This window comes from Dendropsophus ebraccatus, chromosome 11 (genome assembly GCF_027789765.1).
Source record: "Dendropsophus ebraccatus isolate aDenEbr1 chromosome 11, aDenEbr1.pat, whole genome shotgun sequence".
Classification (NCBI taxonomy): domain Eukaryota; kingdom Metazoa; phylum Chordata; class Amphibia; order Anura; family Hylidae; genus Dendropsophus; species Dendropsophus ebraccatus.
In genome coordinates, this window is record NC_091464.1 from 7125221 (window position 1) to 7151042 (window position 25822).

At 42.8% G+C, this 25822-nt stretch overlaps 1 protein-coding gene across 1 annotated transcript; it reads left to right on the forward strand.

Annotated features, from left to right (window-relative positions):
* The first annotated feature begins 6108 nt into the window (after positions 1 to 6108).
* LOC138767931 (acidic mammalian chitinase-like) lies at positions 6109 to 20424 on the forward strand. Its single transcript, XM_069945830.1, has 11 exons — positions 6109 to 6186; positions 9072 to 9101; positions 12373 to 12574; positions 15656 to 15712; positions 15805 to 15970; positions 17412 to 17536; positions 18780 to 18903; positions 19105 to 19290; positions 19422 to 19541; positions 19642 to 19783; positions 20068 to 20424. Exons 1-11 carry the CDS (start codon positions 6162 to 6164, stop codon positions 20337 to 20339), a joined length of 1449 nt encoding a protein of 482 aa, XP_069801931.1. The 5' UTR covers positions 6109 to 6161; the 3' UTR covers positions 20340 to 20424.
* Positions 20425 to 25822: the final 5398 nt, after the last annotated feature.

The following is a 25822-nucleotide window of genomic DNA, read 5'->3' on the forward strand; positions in this document are numbered from 1 at the left end:
GTGTATTTTAGAACAGTGCAACTATGTGGCCAGACACTACATGGTTGACATACATTGAAAAGCCAGACACATTGTTTAGGATAAAATAAATTATATCTATTTTTTTTTTTTTTGTTTTAAAAAAAATATCCCGGAAATTAAATATAAGCAAATAAATATTCTAAATCAAAATAAAAGACCTGACACATCCCAGAGACAGGTGACACACATGCGGAAAAACATCAGTCCTGTGGCCGTGGCTCATAACGGAGGCTGTGAAAGGGGCACGGGCACGGCGCCTTCTGGAGTCATGAAGTAGTCAGCAAAGAGGTTCCTGACCACTATCCCGCGGTTGAGTTGTCTCCCTTGGCCATAGTTGAGAGGGGCACTAAAAGCTGGCAGTGTCTCCACGTCCACATCCGGGGGGGCATAGTCCCGAAGGTAGTTGTGGAGAACACAGGCAGCTTTAATGACCATGTCAACTGTGCCCAAGTTCAACTGCAGGGCAGTGGTAAACACTCTCCACTGACTAGTCATGATTCCGAAGTTACGTGCCCGGCTCAGCCTCCGGTTAAATACTCTCCCCCGTTCATCCAGCCCTCTCCGTGGGTAAGGGCGCAGCAGGTTGTTCAGTAAAGGGAAGGCTTGATCCCCTACCATGACGAATGGAGCGGGATGCGTGGTACCCGGAAGAGGAGTGGGAGGAGGTAGATTCATGCGATCTAACAGTATGCGCCTCCCAAACTCTGATCTCAGTAGCGCCCGGGAGTCCCCAGTACTGCCATAGGAGCCGACGTCGATGGCAAGGAAACGATACGTGGAATCAACAACCGCGATCAGGACCACAGAAAAAAAATTCTTATAATTGAAATACTGTGATCCTGATCGCGGTGGTTGCTTCACACGTATGTGCTTACCATCAACCGCCCCTATACAGTTGGGGAAATTGGCCACAGACTGAAAGCCTGCTGCTGACTGCAACCAAATCTCCCGGGTCGGACTGGGCATCACGATGGGCTGCAAATGCTCCCAGATCACGGCGCACGTGCACCTCACAATTCCAGAGATGGTGGACTTACCAACCCGGAATTGAAGGTGCAACGATGCATAACTCTCCCCTGTTGCCAAGAATCTGGAATAAAAAAATAAAAAAAAAATACATTAATAAAATATTTAGATTTTTTTTTTTTTTTTTAAATTACATTTACATTAATACATGAACAAATTGTCAAACATCAACAAAAGCCTCTTCACATTAACGTTATGAGCAGACGGGCCACAAGAGGGATGGATTTCCGCAGGTGGGTGTCCTGTCTCTGGAGATGTGGGCTCAAAATAGAAAGCAAATTATCAAAGGCCTCCATAGGCAGGCGTATGAAGGCCTGGAATTTGTCAGGATGACTGCAACAAATGAAGAAAGATATTTTTCATAAATATTACACACAAACACAGATCATAGGAACATGTCATAGTGAAAATAATGGTTACATTTACATCAAACGTTGTAAGGCAAAAAAAAAAAAAAAGGACAGAATGCACATTATGGACTTTGTTACAAAAATTCTGTTACAGTAAAGTTAACATTATGATATTATCTTTAAATATTATACAGCATTTTTAAAAAATAAACCTACCGGCGCAAATCATCATACAGGCAACCGATGTGGCCACGGGTCTCCCTCCGAAGATTTATCGGGTGCACCCAATAGCGCCGGCCAACATGCTGACGGCGCCGCTGTTCGTTTTTTCGCCTCTGAGAATATAAATATATAAAAATCTTTTTTTACACATGTTAATTAGTCTGAAAGGTATTCAACTGTTGCATTTAAGGACCTTTTGTCAACAGTACTTAAGGGAGCTTGCAGAAACAATACATTAAAGCAATGTTTACTGATTCTAATCCTAAACATTTAGTAACGCTATTTATAAAACAGTTGGATAAAGCTTGACATAAAAAAAAAAATAAAAAAAAAATTTATACAATATTGAATAAATAAATACTTACACACAATCGTAGATAATAATGGCGAAGGTTCCACAACACACCAAGCACCAGGGGCTGGTGCTTACGCAGAAGCCTCATTCTTCTGGCAGGACCATAAGGAGTATTAGTTCCAGACATAGGGACTTTTTTGAAGCTTTTGACTAACAAAAAGCATATGGGCGCACTTCGCGAGTGGGCGTGGATTTTATAGGGATGTGGGTGGGCTTATTTGGGCCGGGGGCAGATTCATGAATAAATTACATGCGTTCGGCCAGATCGAAACAAGCCAGGAAGCCTCATAACACTACGGACGTACTCTTACGATGAGACCGTAAGTGCTTTTCAAACACGGCCGCAAGACCACCCGGATATGTATGGACAAAAAAAATTATACAGCCGCACACTTACATAGTCTGAACCTAGCCTAAACCAGAACAGGTCCCTAAAAATATCTGATTTTGACATTTTACTGAAAATTTGGAAATTTGCTGCTTATGTTTTAAGCTTTCTATTGTCTAAAAAAAAGAAAGATAGTTTAATAAATGCTGCCAACATAAAGTAAACATGTTGCTAATGCTATTTAATATATAATTTATGTGGCATAACCATTTTCTGTATAAGCAAAAAAGTTTCAAAGTTGGAAAAATGCATTTTTTCACAATTTTTCACGTTATTTTCATTTTTTTCATAAAGATTTGTAATATGTATCGCCGGATAGGTAAAAGCATCCCGAAGTTATTAATGAATAAAGTGACACTGGTCAAATTCATAAAATTTGTCTCTGTCCTTAAGGCCATTTCAGGTCTGTCCTTAAGGGGTTAAAGAGGGCCCTATGTTTGCATATAAGAAAGGTAAGACCATTGGCAATGAAGCTGTCAGTTCTGACGTGGGGACAAGTAGATCAAAACAAATGAAACTTAGATTGTGCCGTAAAGTAACATTTCCCTGGCCTTCATGTCAGAACTGCAACAACATTATCAAAGGAGATGCAGTTGTGAACCCCCAGAGTGGGGGTGGGGGGGGAATGCCCACTAAAGGTATGTACACATGCAGGAGTACCAACGTTGTATATATGCTGAAATGTCCTTGTGGACTCATGTATGTTGGCCAGACAACTAGGGAGATCAGAGTGAGACTCATCGAGCATCCCTCTGCGATTCGGCTATATGCCCAAAAAATAACAAAAGAAAAAGATGAAAATGTAAAAGCTTCGGTGAGGCATTGGTTGCCAGGGACTTCAAAGAGAACTGCCATAAAGTGTATGATTTGAGATGTGTAGTCCTAGAACAGGTGTTTGAAATGAAACGCAGACTACTCCAAAAAGAGACATACTGGATCCATTGTTTGGAATCCTTAAGCCCGAAAGAACTTAATGAAGTATGCAACTTTTCCGTATTTTTATAAATGTAGCAAGTGTGTTTTCCAATGCATACAGTAGTGATGAGTAACCTATATGTAATTTATGAATAAGTATAACATGGTAACAGTAAGAGTTTACATTATGATGGTTACGCGAGAAAGATTTGTGTACCTAATTGCATGTTTATGTTTCTGTAGTGAGATGTTGCTATGACTACCGTGTAGTATAAAATGGTGGAGGGTGCACATTTCTACATACACTTGAGAAAGGGTTAATCCTGAAACGTTGCGTGTTTCATCACTTTCTGTCACCTGGAGGGTGAGAGCCTCTATGGACTTGAGGATATGAAGAGTGCCGCATCCACGGTGTGAAGACCAGCCTCGCGTCTAAAGCACTGTGGTGATTTTTCAATATTTCTAAGATGTATTGATTGTATACAATGAATTTCTAAACAAGGAACTATTTGCAAAGTATCCGTGTCTGTCCTGCTTTACTGACTGAAGTGTTTGGATTGCTGGGACTAGCGACCCAGAATGGGACATTATTCACACAGTGTTTAATATGGCACAGAACTGCTTTATTCGAAGACAGCAATACAGTGTTCAAGCTTTATATATATGTGGTCAAACAAGTGTGCAATTAATGAGCAATTCATTTATCAATAAAGTCAAAATGTTACAAAAAAATGTGTATCTGTGCACAAAACATATAAATGTGGATCAAGTATGAACTACGAGAGTTGTGTGTTCACAACTCCTGTGGTAAAGTATTAAGTGACTATGACCAGCAATACATAATCAGTGAATGAATAACTACTGTATTTGTGCAAACAATTAGTGATTCTCTAAAAACATAAAAACAAGGGTTAATACCTACATACAGACAGGTACCGGGAACCTCATGATTAGAGATGAGCGGACTTTTCGGATTTCTGGTTCCTGAGTACCAGAACGTTCGGCGTCGGATTCCTGCTGTCTGCTCACTCCGTGCAGCGGGTGGATACCTCCTAAGGAATGCCTGGAAAACTGGGATGTAGCCAATGCTCTTTGTTCCCAGCTCCAGGTCAAGTTGGACTTCTCTTCGGCCTATCACCCTGAGACCAACTGGCAAGTCAAGAGAGTCAACCCGGTCCTTGGAAACTGTCTCTGTCATTTTTTTTCTGCCCACCAGAACAACTGGTCTAGTCTTCCCAGAGTTCTCCTATAATCACCTGGATTTGAGTTCCACCAGCAAGTCACCGTTCTTCATTGTCTATAGTTAATACCTCCTTTCTCTGCTACCTTTGGCTACATCCTCTGAGGTACTAGCTGTGGACGAATTGGTAAAAGACTTTAAGTCCATTTGGGAACAGACACGCCAATCTCTAATATGTAAAACTGGTCGAATAAAGGTAAAGGCAGACAAGAAGAGGATACCTGCCATAACTTTCCCACAAGGTTGGTTATTAGCCAAGTATGTATGGCTGAAGATCCCTAGTTACAAGCTGGGTCCGCTGTTTCTTGGACCATTTACTGTGCTAAAGCGCATCAATCCAGATGGTTCTTTTTGGTCGAATGGAAGGGGTTCGTCAGGAAGAGAGGTCCTGGGAACCTGAATCCAACATCTGAGATCTGGACCTCATCAAGAACTTCTTTTAAGGCAAGAAAGAGGGGAGGCCAAAGGGGAGATACTGTTACTGCTGCGGCAAGTACCTTCTGCCATGGCTGCGCTGTCATCCTCGACTGTGGCCGCTTGTGTCCCCTGCAAGTTGTCTTCTTCCTCTGGCTCCTCCCTTCGTCAGCGGTCTCTCTACTTCCTCGGGCTGGCACGCGCGTCCCCGTTTCCTAGGGTGCACGTGCCGGCTCTGCTAAAATTTAAAGAGCCATCGTGCCCCTGATTCACTGCTGCATAAAAAGCCTACCTCTATACATTGCAGCCCTGCCTTGCCATATTTGTTTTAGCCTCTGCATGCCTCCCATAAGTGCGGCTTACATCATCACTAATGGTGGTACAGCAGATCCACGGCCGTTAAATGCTTAGAGCGAACTTATTTTCAAAAATTGGTGGAACAAGGCGGCAGATTGAAAAAAGGACTCAATGCAAGCAGTGTCCATAAGGTCATAGGAAAAGCTTAATATGTTGATTGAACTGGTACTTGCGCATTAAACATACAGTATCAAATAGTGCATTATACAACTATACTTTAAAACAATAAAATACTTTACTACATTTCTAGTTTAAGGTTGCCTCTGGTTGCTAGGTCTATAGCAAAATGATAACTTTCCTAAAATGTGGAAAGGTACATAAAGATGACCCAAAGCCTGAATGACAACTTTCAGTGGAAAACCTATGATTAGAAATGCCAAATTTGTCTTTGCTTAATAAAGCTGTCAGTCAGTTACCAGAAGTCCACTGTGTACCTACTGAATTTCTATGAAAGCATATCTTTTTGGCATGTCTTCAAATGTTTCTTATCAAAGGTGATTTAACAGAAGTGAAGGTCATAGCTATAATATTATCACACTGTTCTTATCTCCTGAATGGGTTATCTAAATTAAGAATGGTAAATAAAGACATTGATTGGTTGGAAACATACACTGTTTACAAAGGCACACATTTTTAACCTGCCTTCTGACTTCTTTTTTTTTGCTACAAGAGTCACTAAGCCAGAAAAACTGTCCAAGAAAAATAAATCCAAATTTTGATTTAAAAAAAATCATTTTAAATAATTGCTTTTTAATCAAGATACCAACAAGTAAAATTATTGTATAAGTGATAAGAAAAAGTAGAGAGGGAAAGGAAAGGAAAGAGAAGTATAAATAGAGGTTCAACTCTAATTGGAGTCAGTACAGGGGCAAGATGGCAAAGCTTATCCTCCTCACCGGTAAGACAATAACAGTCATTTTACAAGCTTATGGGTATCATTTTCTTGAATGTTTTCTTGAATGTTTCAGTATAGTAAAGGTAAATAGGCTACAACCAAAGACTGGGCAAAAAATGGCTGCTGGTGAGAGAGAGAGGGGTGGGAGAGCTATAGGTCTTTGTGTGAGAACAAAGAGGGATTAGTATGCAGAGGGAAATACCTGGTGTAGGGAGGAGGCAAGCCCGGGAGAGTATGGGGGTCATAGGTATATAGGGAAGGACACATTTTTCAGGTGGCCAATGGTTATTGTTATGAGGCTCTGCATGGTGCAGAGGAGGTGGTGACGGCATGTGGAGTTATTGCCGAAAATAAAAGAGAACCTAGAGCCTGGTGTGGATCGTTGGGAATTCATGTTGGGAATTCATGTGCCCATATGAGTTACACTTGGGTCTGCCAAAGGTGAAGTGTTTGGTAAAGCGGGTCGACATGAAAGGCCTGCAATGGAATCAGTTGGAGCAATTGATGGGTGAGATTTACGAGGGGGGTATGTCCCCAAGAAATGATTATGGTGTCTGCAGTTGGCAACAATGTGTGTCGGTTGAGGTCTATGTATGTATGGAATCAGTGCTTCACACCTCTGCCTTAAATTATAGAGCCGGTGCTCAGTGGTAACTGGGTTCTTTAACCATTAGTCTTGTACAGTAGAAAACCACGACACTCGTTATTTCATGCAAGAATAAGTGAGGGTTTTATTTTACAGATTGATACAAGGTATTTATTCCAACCATAGATAGGAAGTACATGAGATGAGACCAACAATATATAGTGCAACGTTTCGGTCCGACCGGGACCTTCCTCAGGCAATGGGGTCTCTCGTGTGCTGTATCTAAGGAGAGCGGTCGGTAGAGTGTGAAGTTGAGGTCTATGTGGCTGAAAACCGACATTCAAATAAAACTTGGTAATTGGTTGGCAAGGTGGCAAATGGTTATGTGGGCCTACATTGTACAGTGCAGGTGGTGACAGCATGGCAGTTGAGAGATCCCAGAGGTAAGTGAACAAGGCCATTTAGTGGTCTGTAAGGGATCAAGGAGGTGTGGCTTATGGATGTGATGACCAGACTGCTTCATGTGCAAGGGTTTGTATCACACAGATGAAAAGCACTTGACAAATATTCGACTTGACAACTTTACAGTGCACAACAGGAGGTGCTAATGCATTGGTGGAGCTCATGGACCCACACAAAACAGCAGTAGCCATAGATGGACACAGGTCAGGCCAGATACAAACAGAACACAATAACAGTAACCAGACTAGATAGCTGCACAGAAAGATATCAGAATCAAAAAGAGCAGTCAAGACAAGCAAAGGTAAAACCAGGATAGCATGTACGGTCCAAGATCAGAAGGCATGGTATTGTGTGGTCAGAAGACAAGGCAGACAATTCCAGCAACACTGAGTACAAGGAAATCATGCTAGTGAGCTACAAAGACCAGGGGCCGGGCACTAGCAAACAGACTCAGGGATTTAAAGTGTCAGGAAGCCGTGCCGAGCCTGGTCGGCAGGGTGTCTCCACCTATTGATGGGTCCACCTTCCCCCGGTGATGCTGTGAATTGCAGCTCTGTGCCACATATCAGCGTAACAGAAAAATATATGTTATATATATATATATATGTATGTTACAATATATGTTAAAATGTCTACACAGATCAAAAAGTTTAAGCTCGTAAACTCTTATATGTTCACACACCGTAAAATAAAAGCAAAATATAGCTGTTTTTTCAATGTACTATAATAATGCACTCAATTAAAGTCAATTGGATATTGGCCATTACGCCTCGTAGTATAATGGTAGCATCAAAATAAGAACCATGCTCATTATTTAGAACCTGTTCTTGCAACAACAAAAAAGCTGTTTTTTCACCACCTGCTAACACATTGTTTAATTTTCACTCAAAATTATGGCTGCATTTTAGTATTACTTTACTGTATGCCAGCCATATATTTAACCCCTTAAGGTCAAAGCCAATTTTCATTTTTGAGCTTTTGCTTTATCCACTTTATGTTTAAAAGGCCATAGCACTTGCATTTTTTCACCTAGAAACCCACATGAGCCCTTATTTTTTGCATCAATAATTGTACTTTGCAATGACAGGCTGAATTTTTGCATAAAGTACACTGCGAAACCAGAAAAAATTCAATGTGTGGTGAAATTGAAAAAAACCCAAACATATTTCGTCGTTCGCCCTATTGTAAAACTGACATGTTATATATGTTCCTCAAGTTGTTACGATTACAACAATATATAACATGTATGACTTTTTTTGTATCTGATGGCCTGAAAAAAATTCAAACCATTGTTAACAAATATATGTTCCTTAACCCAATCGCTCCATTCCCAGGCTTATAGCACTTTTATCCTTTGGTCTATGGGGCTGTGTGAGATGTCATTTTTTGCGCCATGATGTGATCTTTCTATCGGTACCTTAATTGCGCATATTCGACTTTTTGATCACTTTTTATTACATTTTTTCTGGATTTGATGCGACCAAAAATGCGCAATTTTGCACTTTGGAATTTTTTGGCGCTGACGCCGTTTACCGTGGGAGATCGGGAATGTGATTAATTAATAGTTCGGGCGATTACGCGCTTGGCGATAGCAAACATGTTTATTTATTTGTTTATTTATTTATTTATATTTATAAAATGGGAAAAGGGGGCTTTTTATTAATAAAAACACTTTTTTACATTCTTTTTACATTAACTGTAAGTCCCCCTGGGGGACTTGTATATACACAGCAAAGATCATTGCTGTGATAATTGTGATGGGATGCTAAGGGGTTAAACTTTTTTGCAAATATCTGATGTGAACGTACATGTACTAAAGTCATGACATTTTGTCTTTCAGGGCTAGCGTTGGTGCTAAACGCTCAGCTAGGTAAGTTGTAAAATGTATAGATTTTGTTTGAGAAGCACTATAACACTACTACTGGTGTAATCAAAGAATAAAGGATGAAAGGAGGCACTCACCAGCAGTGTATTCAGACCATCCGGCTTTTATTGCTGTGCTCAGGGGGAGCGGGGAAGACAAGGTGGGTGTCCGCAGCTTCGCAGCTTAGTGCCTCCTTTCATCCTTTATTCATTGTTCATACAGCATGTTTATTTCTGATTGAGCACCACCACATACCGGAACCAGCCTGAGATAGAGTGCCATCTAGTGGAGAGCCAGGCAGTGCCATCACTTTTTGACTTTCTTGTTGGAATGACTACTGGTATAATGCAGCTGTTGTCCTGAAAGACCACCTCTAAAGGAGTTATTCAAGATTAGAAAAAAACATAGCTACCTTCTTGCAAAAAATAGCACCACCATGTCCTCAGGTTGTGTGTGGTATTATAATTCAGCCAAATTCACTTGAATGGAACTGATCTGCAAAACCCTCACCTAAACTGAGAATAAGTATGGCACTGTTTCTAGAAGAAAGTGGCCATTATTTTAAGCCTAGAAAACCTCTTTAACCAAAACAAACTTAACCAGGAGCATCACCTTATTTGAAGGCCATTTATTATGTTATCGTGGTACACTGCCGGTTAAGGCCCCTTTCACAGATCTGTATTATACTGTCAGAAATTACAGATCTATAATTATGGACAGTTTAGTACCCATTTTGAATGGGCCTGGGTTGTGATCCGTGCCACAGAATATACAGTACTGGCAAGCCTTTTTATGTGTTCTCTTGCAATGAATAGGTCTATGCAAATGCGGATGCTGACAGATACTAGATCTGAATTCTGTCCAGGGCCGGCCTTAGGGTAGATGGCGCACTGTGCAGAATATTCTTTTGGCGCATGTTGGGAGTTGTTGTCCACACACAGCCACACAGGAGCATGCTAGGAGTTGTTGTTGTCCACACACAGCCACACATGAGCATGCTGGGAGTTGTTGTTTTCCACACACAGCCACACAGGAGCATGCTGGAAGTTGTTCTTGTCCACACACAGGCACACAGGGGCATGCTGAGAGTTGTTGTATTCCACACACAGCCACACAGGATCATGCTGGGAGTTGTTTTATTCCACACACAGCCACACAAGAGCATGCTGGGAGTTGTAGTTGTCCACACACAGCCACACAGGAGCATGCTGGGAGTTGTTGTATTCCACACACACAGCCACACAGGAGCATGCTGGGAGTTGTTGTATTCCACACACAGCCACACAGGAGCATGCTGGGAGTGGTTTTATTCCACACACAGCCACACAGGAGTATGCTTGGAGTTGTTGTCCTACCACACACAGCCACATAGGAGCATGATGGGAGTTGTTGTCCTACCACACACAGCCACACAATAGCATGCTGGGAGGAGTTGTCCTACCACACACAGCCACACAAGAGCATGCTGGGAGTTGTCCTACCACACCCACCCACACAGGAGCATGCTGGGAGTTGTTGTCCTACCACACAGAGCATGCTGGGAGTTGTCCTACCACACAGAGCCCTAACACACACAGAGCACACACAAACTCCACTAACACACAGACATACACACAGACACATATACTCACAGTCACACAGAAGGATCAGTGCAGGATGTCTCTGCCCATGAGGAGGTAGAGCAGAGGATCACAATGCTCGTGTCTCCGTGGGGAGATGGGACGGGGTTATGGGCATCTGTGAGCCGGGAGACGCTGTGGAGGGGCGGGGGATGGGGCCAGGCTGCAGTCACATATACGGGGGAGAAGGGCTTCTTCGTGGCTGTCTCTCAGCAAGGCTGCTGTGCAGAGGCAGGGCCAGGTTTATGGGCTCCGGGCGACGCAGGTGGCGCCCCCTTCCTGCTGGGAGTGCACAGCGCCCTGTGCGGCCGCACTGCTCGCTCAACCCTAAGGTTGGCCCTGATTCTGTCTATATTTGCGGGTCTGCAGTTACAGGTAGGATTACTGTTGTGTGAACAGGGCCTTTGTTTCGGTTGTAAAAAAAAAAAAGTTCAATCTACCACGAAAAAATTGTTAAGAAAAAAAATTCAGATATAACGATGTGAGTCAAAAACTAATCATACTAGTAAACATATCCAAACAAAAAGGTTGTGTTAACTGTATGTATAATAAAAAGAGTAAAATCCATCTAAAATTTACCAAAGATTATTGCCCTCCATGCACCCAAAGAACGCTAGGTCTGGAAGGGGCACTGTCATTACCAGTAAATAATGTGAAATCAGCAGAGGATATACATCTCTAGGAAAACTTACTGGGAAACTACAGTCGACACTCCATCACTAAGGCCAGTTGGTCTTAAGTAAAAGCAGAAAAAGAGACCAAATGCAGGAAGTGATGTCAGTCGTCCCTCTACCGCCCACCGGAGAAGTCTTCGTCTACCGCCCACCGAGCGTAATGCAGGAGTATGAGCAGTACAATGGGGAACTCAACAGACCACTAGAGCTGTTTTGCTGGGAGGTTTTATTTTTTTTTTTATGTCATGACTGGTACACTTGAAATACAAAAATTCACATAGTAAATTAAGAGTCTTCTCCAATGATTTCCACTGAAGCCTTACCAGTGCTGGTCAATAAACCTAAAGACTAGGTTGAATTTAATCCCAAAGTCAACATCTACAAGCTATAGGTACTCATGTAACAGGTCTTTAGAAGGTAGGTAGAGAAACTCCACTTTCAGCTTATACAGGATACAATAGTTTATACTATATATATTTATGTAGAATATATACATTGTAACACATGTTTTGATATACCTGCATTTGCTGATAGCCACCTATTGCAAAGGAGACGCTGAGGAGGCTAGTATGTCTCTTACCTTTATCCTCGGCGCTGTTCCAATACAGTTAGTTGTTTGCTCCATTGTCCAGTAAGACCATTAGGGGCACTAGGGCACTCGTTAAGAGCACTACCCACCCCCATAGCGCCAATCTAACACACACACACTACCCCCAGCTGATCCGCCCCCTTTCTATAATTAGAAAGGGGGCGGCCGGGGTGGATAAGCACTATGGGAGCAGGCAGTTCTCCTAACAGTTTTAACAGACCATGGAGCAAACTACTAACTGCACTGGAATGGCACAGAGGATAAAGGTGAGAGACATACCTCCCTCCTCTGCGTCTCCTGTGCAATTGGGGGCTATCAGCAGATTAGATTGGTCTAACCTGCTGATAGTTCCTCTTTAATATTTGCATGTGTGTGCTCATTCTTACTCCTTATAGGCTCTGCCTACGAGCTGTCATGCTATTTCACCAACTGGGCCCAATACAGACCTGGACTGGGGAAGTTCAAGCCTGACAATATTGACCCATGCCTGTGTACTCATCTGATTTATGCTTTTGCTGGCATGTCAAACAACCAAATTGCCACAATTGAATGGAATGATGTCTCCCTGTACAGCTCTTTCCAAAACTTAAAAAATCAGTAAGTGTCTATGTCATATTTTAATATCTGCCTAATGTGTTCAATAGCCTTTAGAAATGTTGAACCCCTTTAAAAGTACTACTAAATCTAGTATTCTAGTTATTCTTCTCTAAACCAATGTTTTTAGGGGAGAAAACTTAAGACATTCAATGGAGAATGGAAAATTCCTTTTTCTGTTGAATTTAAACTCAGTGGGGGTAATAAATGAAAATGTTCCCAGTACTTTTTGCTAGGTTTTGCATCAATTTTTGGTGTAGAGTACATTGTGCCAAAATACAGTGAAACCTTGGATTACAAGTAACTTGGTTTGAGAGCATTTCGCAAGACAAGCTCGGTAAATGAACAAGTTTTGTTACTACAAACCCCCTTGTGTCTTCATTCTGATATTGTACTGGATAGAAAACCCTCCCTTTTAACCCACTGCTACCTGACTAAGTCTGCCAGTGATTGGACGTCTTCCGGATTTCTTCTGGTGCCCGTCTGTGTCACTGTTGCTTCCCTCTGACCCCTAGATTAACACCTTCACCAATAGCTGTTCTAGGCAGCCGGCACTAGTACCAGCACCAGCAGGTTTGCAGCCACCTGGGGAGTAGAGATGAGCGAACTTCTCAAAAGTTTGGTTCGACCGAATTTTGGATTTCTTCGGATTTCATAGTTTACAGCATCTATATGATACGGGGGTAGTGTATTTGGTTGAATTTAGGGCTCCACATGTCAGTAACATCATTATCTTTTTTCGATATCTCAAAGTCAATTTTTTTTTTTTAGACTTCAATATTCACCATAACAGGGTCTATACAGGAAACTCACCATTACAGGGTCTATGCAGGAAACTCACCACCATTACAGGGTCTATGCAGGAAACTCATTATTGCAGGGTCTATGCAGGAAACTCACCATTACAGGGTCTATGCAGGAAACTCACCATTACAGGGTCTATGCAGGAAACTCACCATTACAGGGTCTATGCAGGAAACTCACCATTACAGGGTCTATGCAGGAAACTCACCATTACAGGCTCTATGCAGGAAACTCACCATTACAGGGTCTATGCAGGAAACTCACCATTACAGGGTCTATGCAGTAAACTCACCATTACAGGGTCTATGCAGTAAACTCATTATTGCAGGGTCTATGCAGGAAAAAGGTCCAGATGCAGTGAAGGAGCATCAGTAGTCATTTGAGGCCAGTACAGGAGCAGCAGTAGTCAACATGGAGGCCAGGCAGGAGCAGCAGTAGCCAACATGGAGGCCAGGCAGGAGCAGCAGTAGCCAACATGGAGGCCAGGCAGGAGCAACAGTAGTCAACATGGAGGGCAGGCAGGATCAACAGTAGCCAACATGGAGGCCAGGCAGAAGCAGCAGTAGCCAACATGGAGGCAAGGCAGGAGCAGCAGTAGCCAACATGGAGGCCAGGCAGGAGCAACAGTAGTCAACATGGAGGGCAGGCAGGATCAGCAGTAGCCAACATGGAGGCCAGGCAGAAGCAGCAGTAGCCAACATGGAGGCCAGGCAGGAGCAACAGTAGTCAACATGGAGGGCAGGCAGGATCAGCAGTAGCCAACATCGAGGCCAGGCAGGAGCAGCAGTAGCCAACATGGAGGGCAGGCAGGAGCAACAGTGGTCAACATGGAGGGCAGGCAGGATCAGCAGTAGCCAACATAGAGGCCAGGCAGGAGCAGCAGTAGCCATCATGGAGGACAGGCAGGAGCAACAGTAGCCAACATGGAGGCCAGGCAGGAGCAGCAGTAGAGAACATGGATGCCAGGCAGGAGCAACAGTAGTCAACATGGAGGGCAGGCAGGATCAGCAGTAGACGGATGTGATATACACACTTTCAATCGGAAGGGTCCAAGTATAAAAATTGTGTGTGTATATATATATATCACTTTTTTTTAAAGATATAATGCTTACACCTGCACCAGGTATTTTTGTCTCTCAAGATAAGACGGATGTGATATACACACTATCAATCAGAAGGGTCCAAGTGTAGAAATTTTGTATGTTTATATATATATATATATATATATATATATATATATATATATATAGCACTTTTTTAAAGATATAATGCTTACACCTGCACCAGGTATTTTAGTCTCAGGATAAGACGGATGTGATATACACACATCAGAAGTATAGGACTTGTATATCTGTACTGCACGTTTTGGCTCCGTGCACCCTTTGCTGTCCTATGCCTAATCTATCTATCTTTCGCCCTCTCTATATTTCTCTCTCAATCACTAGATGTTTCTCCTCTCCACTTTCCTAATCTTTCCTTTCCTTTCCCTCAATATCTTCTCAGTAGTCTGTAGTAGACAACAACAGCAGCTTGCTTCCTCTCTCTCTCCCTCTACACACTGCTTCCTTCACACAGGGGGTGGGCTAGTACAAGATCCCTGCTGATTGGATGTGTTCCGGGCATCATGGGAAAGCGCTTTTCCCGCCCGGAACACTTCCTGCTTTCTAGAATAGCGGCTGCCATTTTAGAAAGCAAGAAAAAAAATCAGAGCGGATTTCCAAAAATGCGGACCGGATCCCATACCGGGGAGAGTTAATTGATCAACCCCTTCTTTACTGATACAGTGTTATTTATTGCTACAGAATACCTTACATACCTTATTTTTGTGCTGTAAAATGAATCATTTGCCTTTCAATAATTTATTGGAAAATTTGCTTTGCTATACCAGTGGTTTGAATTACAAGCATTGCTTGCTGAAATGAATTATGCTCATAATGCAACCTGCCACAAAAGTGGTGCATTTTTGGTGCACAAGTAAGCAGTTTGGAAATCCTTAAAACAGATTTTGGCCCAGAAAAGGTTTTCCACTAATAACGTTCTCCACTTTTAAATATCAAGCTGCTGAGAACAAAAAAAATACAGCCAGTGACATGGGGAAAGGGTCCCAAAGGTACAGTAAGGGTCCAAACACCTGCAACATGTATTATAGCTCCAGATCCCAAGGCCACCAAAAAGTAAGGTTTTACCCATAAATGCATGCTATTTATATTTGAAAAAAGTAACTGAATTAATTCAAAGTTTAGATCAATGGAAGTTTTAACATTTTTTTTTTAAATTCAGGAATGGTAACCTGAAGACTCTATTAGCCATTGGAGGTTGGAACTTTGGCACTGCACCGTAAGTAATAAATAATCCAAATGATCAGCCACAGCTGCAGTTCGACAGGTCTATTAGAAATTGAAAACATTTTTATTCTAACATGTTTTCAGTTTCACCACCATGGTCTCTACCGCTCAGAACCGCCAAACCTTTATCACATCTGTGATCAAATTCCTGCGCCAGTATGGTTTTGATGGGCTTGACATTGACTGGGAGTACCCTGGCTCAAGAGGCAGCACTCCTGAGGACAAAGCACTCTTTACCACTTTGGTTCAGGTAATGTTAGGTTTATGTGACCCAAGGCATACCCATATACGCAATCTGTAAACGTAAAGATAAATAGTTAAAGGAGTTGTCAGACAATGAAGCCTATTTTCAACTAATACAGGAAAGTATATTGATAAATAGGATTATTAATAGGATCATTTTATTACCTTTTTTATGGTCTTTCCTGCTTACTATCTGACCTTGATACAAACTGTCTGCCCTGTAGTCTTCAGCCCAACTTCCTGTAACAGACTGTAATGGACTTCCTCTTCCTGTGTAAAGCAAACTCTAGCAAGGAATTTCGCTAATTCTATGTCCCGCCTCCTATTTCGGAAGGGAAATAGAGTTTGGTAAATTCACGGCTAGAGTGTCCAGTATACAGCATTAGGAAGTCATTACAGGATGTACGCCAGATAGGATGTTGGGCTGAAGACGACAGAACAGGCAGTTTGCTTTATAAACAGAAGGAAAGCATTAACCCTTTAACAACAATGGATGTAAATGTAGGCCATAGAAGTCTGTGCCTTAATGGCCCATGGCATACATTTATGTCATTATCTGCAAGGGTTCTATGAAGTGAGCTGAGGAGCTGAGCTGAGGACTGGCTATCATTGTGACTACGGCGTCCAGATCATTTTTACTGACTGCTGGAGGTCTAACACTTATCTCAATGCAGTCAGCTCAGTGATCTTCCACAGCCTGCAATGGCATAGCGTTGACCAGTGTATGCAATCTAGTGATTGCATGTATTAGTCCCCAAGGGGACATAAAAGGGGGGGTGAAAGAATTTTTAAAAATATGACATAGCCCCTGCCCCAAGTTTTCTGACATTATCTATAAAAAATAATAAACAGAAAAATATTTTAAAAATATTTAAAAGAAAAAATAGAGATTGGGGTGCAAAAAATGATACCTCAACCAGCCCTGTAGGTGATAAAATGAAAGCGCTATGGCTCTTAGAAGGCGAGGAGGAAAAAGTGAAAAAATAAAATTGGAAATTGGTTCTGTCCTTAAAGTTTCCTTAAAGCTATACATACCAAAAATCCAGGGGTTCAGTCTTCTGAAGGCAGATTTTCTGATTTGTGCCAGTACAGAGAGTCACGGCTCAAAGTGTCTGTCAATCACATGACTGCCTACTCTCTGTGAGCGCTCAGGTGGCCTGGGATACACAGGACCTCCTGTTTTCTGACTGTTTCCTGTTTTTGAGAGAAAAAAAAAAAGTCAATTGCAAACTTGCTTTATATCACATCTACTGTTGATTTAGATTTTGAAAGTTATAACAACAGTGACACTTTAAGGGAATAAAGACCACAAAAAAGTAGTGCAAAAATAGTTATGTGTATTAGACAGTAGAAAATAGGTTTTACATCAGACAACCCTTTTAGTCACTCGTTTACTGTCTTTGTTATGGAATTATGCCTATATTTTATTTATAATTGCATTGTTACAGGAAATGAGGGCAGCTTTCGAGACAGAGGCTTCACAAACCAACAAAGCAAGACTCATGGTGACTGCTGCTGTGGCTGGTGGAATCTCTAACATTCAATCTGGCTACCAGATTCCTCAACTGGCTGAGTAAGTAATTAGAATAATAAATGTAGCCATTGGTATAAAGATATAATTCAAAATCTGTTGATTTGTGGAAAATTGTTAAAATATTTCAGTGCTGCCATTACCACAAAAGTTGGTAGTTATGGCAACCATCTAGACTGCAATGATTTATGCAGTTAATACTTGGTAAGAGGGGTATTCCCACCTCCACTAACATAGTTAAACTTGTATGGGTTATGTATATATATATGGGTCATGTATATATCTTAGAATATATACACTGTGACCCATCATATTTATAAAATAGTATACAACTGAAACTGGCCCATGGCAACCAATCACAGTTCAGCTTTCATTTCACCAGAGAAGAAAGATAAGCTGTGATTGGTTGCTTTCGGCAGTTTACCCCAATCTAATTTGTACAGTTTGATAAATCTGGGCCTATATCTGTGTACATCTACACTTTATCTATTACACATTGTATCATTTATGCAATGTAAGTAAAGCATGGAAAACTATTCTTCCTGTTAAGAGGACAGGCATTGCATTAGAATCTTTGAGGCCTTGACCCATTACTTAGGCAAATTGTCTATTAATAAGCAACAATCCACTATATACAAGTTGAACAGCATCCATTCAGAGGAAAGTTTAGCCCATATTCATATATTTTTTAAGAAGAATTTGATCAAAACCACATCCCAATTTTTTTCACCATTAGCCATGCAATGTTGTCAATAATCCCGGCCATGTGAAATGGTGGGGCTACATTCTTTGAGTTAACCATCCTACCAACAATATCTAGATCCTTGGAGCAGCTGTTTACTTCCATAATATTTGGCACCCTTCATTTGGAGATACGCCACACAAACCTTTTATCTAGTGATTGCTGGGCCTTTTACATAATTGTCAATTAATGATCCTATGTACCATGTACAAGGTGATGCCAAACTTAAAGGGGGAAATTGATCAATTTTGTCTTTAAATAAGTATTAGTGTAAAATTCTTGCAACTGCTCAAAATTTTGCAACTTTTCCTGTGTTTTGCACAAAAATTTCTTCTTTACACTGATAAATTTCCCCTCAAATTTAGAAAACTCTTCTCTCCAACAATTTTACAATTTTTTTAGCACACTATTTGTCACAGACTTCTTAAAAAACAAAACAAAACAAAAACTTTATTTTGTTGTGCTGTTGTTTGTCATGAAATTATTTTCAGGTATGTTGTGACCCTTGTGTTGTGTTGTGTTAAAAGTTTTACTGTGTTTTAGGGCTTTAGATTACTTCCATGTTATGACCTACGATCTGCATGGCTCTTGGGAAGGATACACAGGAGAGAACAGCCCACTGTATTCTAACCCTTCTGCCACTGGTGGGAACTCTTACCTGAATGTGGTTAGTATCTTTAAATAGTCCAGACATGGAGTTCTATGTGAGTGTTTCTGTACATATGCATGATTTTGTATATTTGGTGAATTTGAAAAAATCAATGCAATCATCTAGCGCTCACATTGACATCTTGTTATGGAAAGAATGTATTTGTCAACCTTATAAAATGATAAAATGACAGTTTTATAACAGCTTGCCTTACTCTAGGAATACGTTATGAACTACTGGCTGAACAATGGTGCCCCAGCTTCAAAACTCATTGTTGGTTTCCCAACCTATGGACACACATTTATCCTCAGCAACCCATCAAACACTGGCATTGGTGCCCCTACTTCTGGAGCTGGGCCTGCAGGACCCTACACTAGGCAGTCTGGATTCTGGGCCTACTATGAAGTGAGACCTTAAACTAAATAGTCATTTCTTTATAATATAAATCATTACTATTTTAAAGATTAGTCATAAAAAAGATATTCTACCAATAAACAGAATTTCAGACAATACACAGTTCCCATTCATTTCTGCAGATTTGTACTTTCCTGAAGAATGGAGCTACCAATGTGTGGTCTTCTGCTGAAGATGTCCCCTATGCCTACCAGGGCGATGAGTGGTTGGGATATGACAATCAGAAGAGTTTCCAGATAAAGGTAATTAAATTTTTCCAGAAAAAAAAATAATATAAAAACATAAGTATGTTAAAAACCCGAGAAGTATGTTAATGTGGATTTTCACATTTTTTATTTATAGGCTGAATGGCTGATAAAGAACAACTTTGCAGGTGCTATGGTCTGGGCAATTGATTTGGATGATTTCACTGGTACTTTCTGCAACCAGGGTAAATACCCTCTGATCTCGACTTTGAAGACTACTCTGGGCATTCAAGCTTCTGGTAAGTACTATATGCAAGGATAGAAAATGATTATATTCATATGCCATTGAAGTATTGTCATAAAAGTGATACATTATAGCACATATTTATAAAGTATATATTGAAAACACATTATACAGGGTCACTGGCATTAATATCCAATTGCCAATGGGGATTAGGAAAAAATGTTACACTTTGGGCAAATTGCCCTATACCGCATACATTTGGATGAATTTTATGGATTTAATAGATTTTAATATATATGACCTCATGTTGACATAACCTTTTTCTTTTTTCTTTTGTAGGTTGCACACCTCCTAATACCCCTGTTGCTCCAGTCACAGCTGCCCCACAAACTGTGCCCAGTGGAACTGGATCTGGTAGCAGTGGTTCCAGCAGTGGCTCCGGTAGTAGCTCAGGAGGTAGTGGGTTTTGTGCTGGCAAGGCCAATGGACTGTACCCCGTGTCTGGGAACAAGAATGCTTTCTGGCACTGCTTAAATGGCATCACCTACCAACAGCATTGCGCGACTGGCCTTGTTTATGACTCTAGCTGTGAGTGCTGCAACTGGGCATAATCTGTGAAGAGTTAGTCAAGACTACATAGAGAATGTCAATATCAATTCTTACAAGTGCTACAAGAATAAACAAGTGTTCAGCATATTCAGTGTTTTGATGCCAAATTATTTTTAGAATAAACGGCAATACAAATTTTTTTCTTCAAAACTATCTCCGGACTTCACTGCTGTCAAGTTACCTGGTTAAAGAAAACTATACCGACAATTCAGTATGGGATAGTAATGGAAATTTGCTTAGCAAAAGAGCCATCCTCTAGAAGGCAGAGAGCTCGCTCTCTGGCGCCACCTTAAACCCTTTCCCTGCCAAGTGTCTTATACACCATAGCAGGGTGGCAACTGAGATGCCAATGTGGCATCTCTGGCTGTGTAAGGCTATGTTCACACAACTTTTTTTTCAGCTCCATTTAAAATGACAACCGTCATTTTAAGTCTAAAATAACGGACGTCATTTAGCTGTCTAGCCTTACCTTAGTGCAATGACGGCTGCTGTCACATTATTCTACTTTGGGTTACTAATTGGCCTTTGGGTGTGTCTTAATTAAAAAGTCCACTGAATTTAATAGTATAGATGGAGAAAGTGAAGTGAGGAAAGGAAAACTGTTTGTCAACAAGTAAATCCATTGACTTCAATGCATTGCCATTGCAGTCAGTTAAAACGCGGCAAAAATGGACATTATTTTAAATAGCAAAATCGGCCGCCATTTCTTTATTTTTGACTTTGTGTAAACATAGCCTAACACTATCTTGGTTTTATGTATCTGTATGATCTTCTTTAAAATTTGAGATTCTTGGCTCTACTAAAAGATTTAGTCTTTGGCTATGGCGACCATCCTGTCTCACTGTATTAATTTATTAAAACTTCACTTTTAATTATACCAAACTAAAAAGATAAATCAACGTAATATACTTTAATACACAGAATACAGTTCCGAGGACCCAGTATTCTTAACGTCTCCTATACAATTATACTGATAATCCAGCAATAAGTAATTTTCAGTAATTGTGGTCAACATCCAAATATTTAAAATTTCCCAAATATTGGAAAACCATCTTACAAAGTCAAGCCCATCTCTACACAGTTTATCCACACATGGCGGGATCCTCAAATCAAATAAATGGAATGAATACTTCATGTAGATGAGAAGTTTATAAAAACAATGTGAGTGGTCACAGACAGATACACCTGATAGCTACCCTGGAGACTGACTTCAAGGGGCTTTATCTTATGTCCCTATTGCATCGCTATGTGTAATACACACAATGATCATCTAATGAAACGACATGCCAGAAAGGCAGCTCAACCAATCACTGGCCGCGGCATTGTCCCGTCTTGGCCAGTGATCAGCGGAGAGCAGGCAGAAGCAAAGGATAACAGGGAGGGGAAAGGCCACACGTACATTTCTAACGATATTTATATATACAGCCCTTGCTGCTCGATTACAGTATAATAGGCTCAGTAAGTGAGCACCAATCAAATCGGCACTCGCTTACATTAGTGACTGGGGCATGAAATACAGCCTCTAGGCTAGCTTAAAGCTAGTACTGTGATGTTGATCTCATGATTTAATAGTTGTGGGTTTGCAGTTTGTCTGACAATTCAGTAAATCAGTAAACTTAATTTTAATAATAAGAGTCAATATTAGGTGATGGACATGATTTTACTGTCGGGGGTATGAATGTATTACATTGAGCAGTGTGTATGCCTAAAACATACCTCCAGACTGTATATGCACACCTCTCAGCTGATGTTTAGCGGTAAAATTAAAGCGACTCTGTACCCACAACCTGACCCCCCCAAAAAAAAAAAATAAATAAATAAAAATAGCTGCTTTTAATCCAAGATCTGTCCTGGGGTTCGTTCAGTAGTTGTATGCAGTTATTGTCCTAAAAACAACTTTGAAACTTGCAGCCCCGTGCCCAACGGTCGGGGTTTAGATTGTGTATGCATTACGCTGGCACAACCTCTCTGTCCCTCCTCCCCGCCCTCCTCATCATTAGGAATGCTACAGGCAGTTTGTCTCCTATTCCCCACCTGTGTGAATACTGAACATGGGCTGGATCATTAAGGCATCTGTGCAATGTTCAGGCAGGAAAAAGTGTTCCAGTTGTGGTTCCACTCAGTAGCAAAAATAGGGGGAAGGGGGCAGGGGAAGTGTCCCAATGACATAGGTGGGTTGGCCAAGGGGGGGCATCTGCCCCCTCAGCCAGTTCCGGCAAATTAATGTCCCAGGTATGTCCCGACAAGCCACACCCCTAGTGACGACCGCGGCTGGCATATTATCACCACCATTAAGAGGTCACCCAGCTTTCCCAGCATCTTGTATTGTACACAGTATGATGGAGGTCACCCCACTTTCGCAGGATCTTGTAGTCACTATGATGAAGGTCACCCAGCTTTTCAGCATCTTGTAGTCAGTATGATGGAAGTCATCCAGCTTTCCAGGGAGGCAGCTGAGGAGGGGAGGGGGCAGTGAGGCAGCTGGGGGGGGGGCAGGTGGAGCAGCTGGGGGTGACTGGGGAAGGGAGGCAGCTGGGGGGGCAGAGGGAGGGGGAGAAGCTGGGGAGGGGCAGGAGGAGCAAGTGGGGGTGACTGGGGAAGGGAGGCAGCTAGGGGTGGCAGGCGGAGCAGCTGGGCGTGACTGGGGAAGGGAGACAGCTGGTGGGGCAGGGGGAGCAGCTGGGAGTGACTGGGGAAGGGAGGCAGCCAGGGGTGGCAGGGGGAACAGCTGGGGTGACAGGGGAAGCAGCTGAAGTGACAGGTAGAGAAGATGGGGGGAAGGGGCAGCAGCTGGGAGTGGCAGGGGGAGCAGCTGGGGTGACAGGGAGAGAAGATGGGTGGCAGGGGGAGCAGCTGGGGGGCAGGGGAGAAGTTGGGGGGCAGGGGCAGCAGCTGGGGGCAGGTGTAGCAGCTGGGGTTGCAGGGGCAGGGGGAGCAGCTGGGGTGGCAGAGGGAGAAGCTGGGGGCTGGCGGGAGAAGCTGGGGGGCAGGGGGAGAAGCTAGGGGGGGCGGTGGAGAAGCATCTGGGGCAAGGACAGCAGCTGGGGGCAGGGGGAGCAGATGGGGGCAGGGGCAGCAGCTGGGGTCAGGGGAGAAGCTAGGGGCAGGGAGAGCAGCAGGGGGGGCAGGGGGAGCAAATGGGGGCAGGGGGAGCAGACGGGGTAGGGGGGCAGAGGGAGAAGACGGGGCAGAGGGAAAAGACGGGGGGCAGGGGGAGCAGACAGGGGACAGGGGAGCAGCTGGGAGGCAAAGAGAGAAGACGAGGGGCAGGAAGAGCGGACGAGGGGCAAGGGGAGCAGACAGAGAGACAGGGGTAGAGGCAGGCTTGGCATTGCAGTTACGGGGCCAGGGTGAGCTTCCGCCACAGGCTGGAAGCTCACAGCTGCAGCTCCACGGTGCCTGAACTTCTCTTATGCTCGGCTGTGCACATGATGTGACGTCACCGGCGCCCCGAGCATGAGAGAAGTTCGGCCACTGCGGGGCTGCAGCTGTGAGCTTCCAGCCTGTGTCGGGAGCTCACCCTGGCGCCGTAACTGCAAGGGGGGGGGGCGCGACCTACCCAGCTCACCCCTGGCCGTTGGCGGCCCCCAGCAGCAGTGCTGCTGCTGGCCTGCCGCTTCGTCCGGCGTTGGGGCCCATCACTGTCTGGGGGCCCCAGCTGCTGGACGGTTAGTATGTGGGGGGAGGGGTTCTCCGGTGGCCCAGTCCGACACTGCCTGACATCCTCAAGCCGTCAGCAGCATCCACATAAACATGTAGTGCTGCTGCTATTGGTCGCAGCATCCTGTAAACGGGAACTCTGTAAAAGGCCAAGTCTCCCCATACATAATGACGATCCAGAGTCACCCCTAGTAATTTTTGACATTTGACCCCTGTAAGGCAAATGGAAATAAATCCCTATTGGAAAAGAGTACAACTGCTAAGGGGTGGCATCTGACATCCTCGTGCCATTAGTGGTTTCTGCATTTTCATGCCGGTATACCACCAACGGTCGCAGCATCGTTTAAGAGGAAACTCCGTGCAAGACAGAGTCCCCCTCTGCACAATGATGTGTCAGAGTCATCCCCAAAAACGTGCAGTGTATACTCCTTCACATCACATGGGTAGCAGAACTGTCTGCATGCAACAGATAAAAGAAACAGTCACCACCTAATACCTCTATGTTATAAACCAGGGGTGTCAAACTCCAAAACACAGTGGGCCAAAATTAAAAAAATCGGACAAAGTTGCGGGCCAATCTTGATAAATATTGAAGAGCGAATGCGGTGTTTCTGGCACTGTCAGTGGTGTGCATCTCCCAGAATTGTGCACTATGATAAATGAGATGATAAATTGCTATGATATGATTAAACCCCAACCCATTTAATAGCCAACCCCCCACCTCAATATTTCCCCATGTAGCAGCAAACCCAACCAAAATTGCCCCACATATTAGCCAGCCCTCCCAATAGTGCCCAAATAGTAGCCCGTCCCCCAAGCCAGCCCTCCCCCATAGTCTCTTATATAGTAGCCAGCCCTTCCCCATAGTCTTATATAGTAACCAGTCATCCCCAATAGCCTCATATAGTAGCCAGCCCTCCCCCATAGTCTCTTATATAGTAGCCAGCCCTCCCCCATAGTTTCTTATATAGTAGCCAGCCCTCCCCAATAATCTCTTATATAGTAGCCAGCCCTCCCCATAGTCTCTTATATAGTAGCCAGCCCTCCCCAATAATCGCCAGCCCCCCCCCCCCCCATAGTCTCTTATATAGTAGCCAGCCCTAGTAGTTTAATATAGTGGCCAGCCCTCCCCAATAGTCTCATATAGTATTGGTGTGGTAAGAACTCAACCTGATAATGCAGATGGGATTGTGGGTATATTATGAGTGCACTACTTGGTTAGCACCTGTATACCAGATAAATTTGTGTGAAGTGGTAGGCTCACCCTTTGTGTAAAAGAACTACATTAGGTATAATTAATTAGACATTTATATCCTTTACTTGTTGTACAAAAAGATTTTGCAACCCAATACTGAGGAAAGAATAGAGGATTATTCAGAAACGCCTCTATTACAGTTGCAACTAGTGGTGAATACATTACTGTGCTACTATACTATGCTAAACTCTCAGCATATATCCTAGCCTCAACCCCTGGCTTTTGGAGCATTTACCAACACTCCCAACATCTCATCTATGGGAGGAACGCCCAATAGAGGTTGCATTACCTGGCTGCAGTGAGCCTTCACTGCTCAAGCTTTACCGTGCAAACTGCAGGAAAAAGCATCCATCAGAATTCAGACACGAGTGGGGAAGCCACAGTCTATCTCACGTATCCTCTGTATCTATAGCAGTAGACTTCAAGAACAATACAGGACTGGTGAGAGGTGGACTTCCACCAACATACTTTTTCTCTACTTCATGTATTACAAGCAGCACAAATAACGGAGAATTATTTAATGAATTTTTAATGAATTTTCAATGAACGTTTAACTATCCAACATCTTAT